The sequence below is a fragment of the Microplitis mediator genome, chromosome 6, assembly GCF_029852145.1.
Source record: "Microplitis mediator isolate UGA2020A chromosome 6, iyMicMedi2.1, whole genome shotgun sequence".
NCBI classification, from domain to species: Eukaryota; Metazoa; Arthropoda; class Insecta; order Hymenoptera; family Braconidae; genus Microplitis; species Microplitis mediator.
In genome coordinates this window covers 23041581-23045452 of record NC_079974.1, presented here as the reverse complement: position 1 = coordinate 23045452, position 3872 = coordinate 23041581, and the positions used below count along the sequence as shown (strand labels likewise).

Here is a 3872-nt window from a genome sequence, read left to right as displayed (position 1 = left end):
ATTAAGAATAGAGTAATCGGGTAATACCGTTTTTATAGAAAGGAAACAAACAACTTACGGACTAAAATTGAGTATAAATAAAAATTTCAGTATTTTTCCAGTGTTTCGAGCTTAATAAACAATAATGGAGCTCGCGGGTGTCCGCGGGTTTATTTTGGTTTTAATAATTTTTTTGAGATCCGTGAATTCGTACTATGGAGAAAAAGAGTTTGAGACCGCACAAATAATATTATTTTACTCGACATTAAATGATAGCGCACTGATTAGAGGTCAAATTGTTATTTATTGGTTCGTTGAAGATTTCCAGAGAGGTGATATTTTGATACTTTATTATAGTATTTGGGGAATGATTGAAAACGAGCCTCTTTTCACGTACTATCCCACTGAGTTGAGTGGTTTTATAAAAACAGGAGTACCACCTACAGAAGCGTACTATTCATTAGATTCGACTTATGTCGAACAATGTGTAGGTAAAAAAAATATACATATATATCTTTTAAATTTAGTAGGCAAGTTGTCAAAATTTTTTTTATCGAATCCAATTCCCGATGAAAAAAGATTTTATACAATTGTATAGAATTATATATCAATTATATACCCATACGAAAAAAATATATATCCGGATATATCCGGGCAAATCTGTATATATGAGACATATATTTATATATATGTTGCATATATGCGACATATTCCAGATTTGCCCGGATATATCCGGATGTATATTTTTTTCGTATGGGTATGGACTATATATAATTATATATAGACTATATATAATTGGATAGAAAAAATGGCCCGATCCAATTGTATAGAAATTGTATATAATTCTATACAAACTATATATAATTATATACAATTCTACATATTGCAATTATATAGAATTGTATATAATTATATAGAATTGTATATAATTTGTATAAAATTGTATATAATTATATAGACTTGTATACAAATTGTATAGAATTGTATACAATTTCTATGTAGTTACACTGAAAAAAAAGTTTTTTTCCTCCCAGGATACAAAATATTTTTACCCGAGTATTTTAATATCCAGTATAAGTTTCTTAATATTAAAAAACTGGTATTTTTCCCCTGAGAATATCTAAGTTTTTTCTAGAGCTAAAACTTAATGCTGCGTTACCATAGCAACCGCAGTAATTATAATTACATCCTAATCACTACATTTTATAGAAATTAAATTTTCCAGTAATTTTATTATAAATACAACTTTTAAAATTAGAAGTTAATTTAATATTATTAAAAAAAGGCTCGTAGTAAAATAAACATTACTTAAATATGTGTCAACTGAGTGAGGTTAAGTCAGCCATATTTTTTATTTTGGTATTTTGCTGAGAAGGAAACCGAGTTTTTTAGCAATCAGAATACTTATTAGTGTGGGAAAAAAACTTTGGTATTTTAAAAACTAGAATACCAGGTTCTTTACGGGAGGGAAAAATTTTCAAGGTGGAAAAAAACTTTTTTTTCAGTGTGTATACAATTGGATCGGGCCATTTTTTGTATATAATTTTATACAATTGTATAAAATCATTTTTCATCGGGTTCTTTGTTTTCTGTGTCTTTATTTTTTGACGCTACCCCACTCTGACTAAAAATTAAGAAAATAAAAAAGAATAATTACTTCAAATGACCTGTGGAAATCGGTCTAATTTCTCTGAGATTATAAATAAAAGGGAAAAAAGTTTTTGCTTTTAGTAAAAAAAAAAAAGTTCATTAATTTCTCAGCTTCATTAGACTCAGAGTCTTAGTTCGCCTATAATTTATAAATTTTTCGAGATTAGGATACTATGGAGCTTGGGTAAGAAATGATACAATTAAAAAAAAGGCCTGCCTGTCAACACACCCTGATTGGATGAGTAAACACAAAGTGGAGCTGATGGATATGGCAATCGGGGATTTATTTATCCCAGGGACCCATAATTCTGGATCATACAGCGAAGAATTACCTCCAACAATCCTCCAAAGATACACAGTAACACAAGTAAAAAATTGCCCATTTATAAAAATGAATTATCAAAAATACTTGGACAGCAATAATTGATTTTTTCAAACAGGACAGAAGTGTCTTGGACCAATTGATCTCCGGGGCACGATATTTGGACATAAGACCCTGCATTCATGACAACGAATACTGGGTTTGTCACGGGACATTTAAAATGCAACCTCTCGATCAAATACTTCAAGACATAAAAGAGTTCATGAAAAATACAGATGAAATAGTTATTGTCAGTTTCAAGGAATTTCCTCTCGGTTAGTTTCATATATATGTTCACAGCATTCAAATATTTGCAAATGAATATGATTCAATTCAAAGCCCAAAGCTTTACACCAAAGCCCTAAATTGTCAAAGATGAAATATTTTTCGTTTCTTGCAGGGTTTTATTCTGTTAAAGATTATATTGAATTTTTGACGTTCATTAGTAAAGAGTTAGAAGCTTATCGTTACAAATCAACATTCGTTCAGAAACTGACTTTAGGTGATTTCTGGTCACATGGTAAAAGACTTATTTTAAGTTACCGTGGCAGGATCAACCACGATTCACATTACCTATGGGCGAGAATACTTCAAGAATGGGGTAATGTTAGAAGTATACCAGAACTTTATGCTTACATTAATCGCGCTGAAAATGTAACTCGGGATTATTGCCCGTAAGTTATCAATTTGTCTATTTGAAACAAAATTTTAGATCAAAATTTAGAACTATTGTAAAAGAGATTGTTAACTATTAATAGAGAACACTTTCTGATTGATTGTCTGAGGGCTGTAATGGCTGAAGTGACGTTAGACAGTTCGATGATAATAGCCGATGCTGCGGCTTACTATTTTGGCCAAAGTAGAAAATCATTGCGTGAATTTGGCGTCGAAGCTGGACCACTTATTACAGGCTGGTACAACGATGACCACTCTGGGTCTGCGAATATTGTCGCGGTGGATTTTATTGACGCTAGTGGAATTGTTGAACTTGCCATACGAAGCAACTTAATGCGAGCCGAAAATCCTCATAGACGTTAAATTTATATTTATTGTTAATTCAAACGTATTACTAAGATATTTTGAAATGGTGTTGAGTAATATTCATTGCTACACTGAGAAAATTAAATAATAGGAATTACTATCTAGTTATGGTAAAAATTTTTACCAGCAATTCGATAGTAGTGAATACTACCCTGATTGAAAGAAACGATTCAGAACGATTCAATTTTACTACTATATAGATATACATTCATCATTGAGTAAAGCGTTTTGTTTAAGCAGGGTATCTAGATGATTGTATAAATCATCTAGATCGTAACAATTACCATATTTATAATAATTGTTACGATCCTGCATGTTAACCAGAATTAATTATTGTTAATACTCTGGATAGTTATATTTATAATCCAGATGGTAACAGTTACCATCAGAAATTATGATAGTTACCATCTAAGGTAAATAAATTTTAAACATTTTTTCATTCAATAATGTAAGTTACCAACCTTGATTTCACCAATGTTCCCCCATTTTCCCCAATGTTCACCAATGTTTACCAATGTTCACCCATGTTCACCAATGTTCCCCCATGTTCACCAATGTTCACCAATGTTCCCCCATGTTCCTCAATGTTCACCAATGTTCCCCATGTTCACCAATGTTCACCAATGTTCACCAATGTTCCCCCATGTTCCTCAATGTTCCCCCATGTTCCCCAATGTTCACCCATGTTCCCCAATGTTCTCCATGTTCCCCCATTTTCCCCAATGTTCACCAATGTTTACCAATGTTCACCAATGTTCCCCCATTTTCCCCAATGTTCCCCATGTTTCCCCATGTTCACCAATGTTCCCCATGTTTCCCCATGTTCCCCAATGTTCACCCA

General features: G+C 32.1%; 1 protein-coding gene across 1 annotated transcript; it reads left to right on the top strand.

Moving 5' to 3' along the window:
* The first annotated feature begins 1892 nt into the window (after positions 1 to 1892).
* Positions 1893 to 3180, top strand: LOC130670587 (PI-PLC X domain-containing protein 2-like). Its single transcript, XM_057474001.1, has 4 exons — positions 1893 to 1996; positions 2070 to 2265; positions 2391 to 2644; positions 2729 to 3180. Exons 1-4 carry the CDS (start codon positions 1898 to 1900, stop codon positions 3026 to 3028), a joined length of 849 nt encoding a protein of 282 aa, XP_057329984.1. The 5' UTR covers positions 1893 to 1897; the 3' UTR covers positions 3029 to 3180.
* Positions 3181 to 3872: the final 692 nt, after the last annotated feature.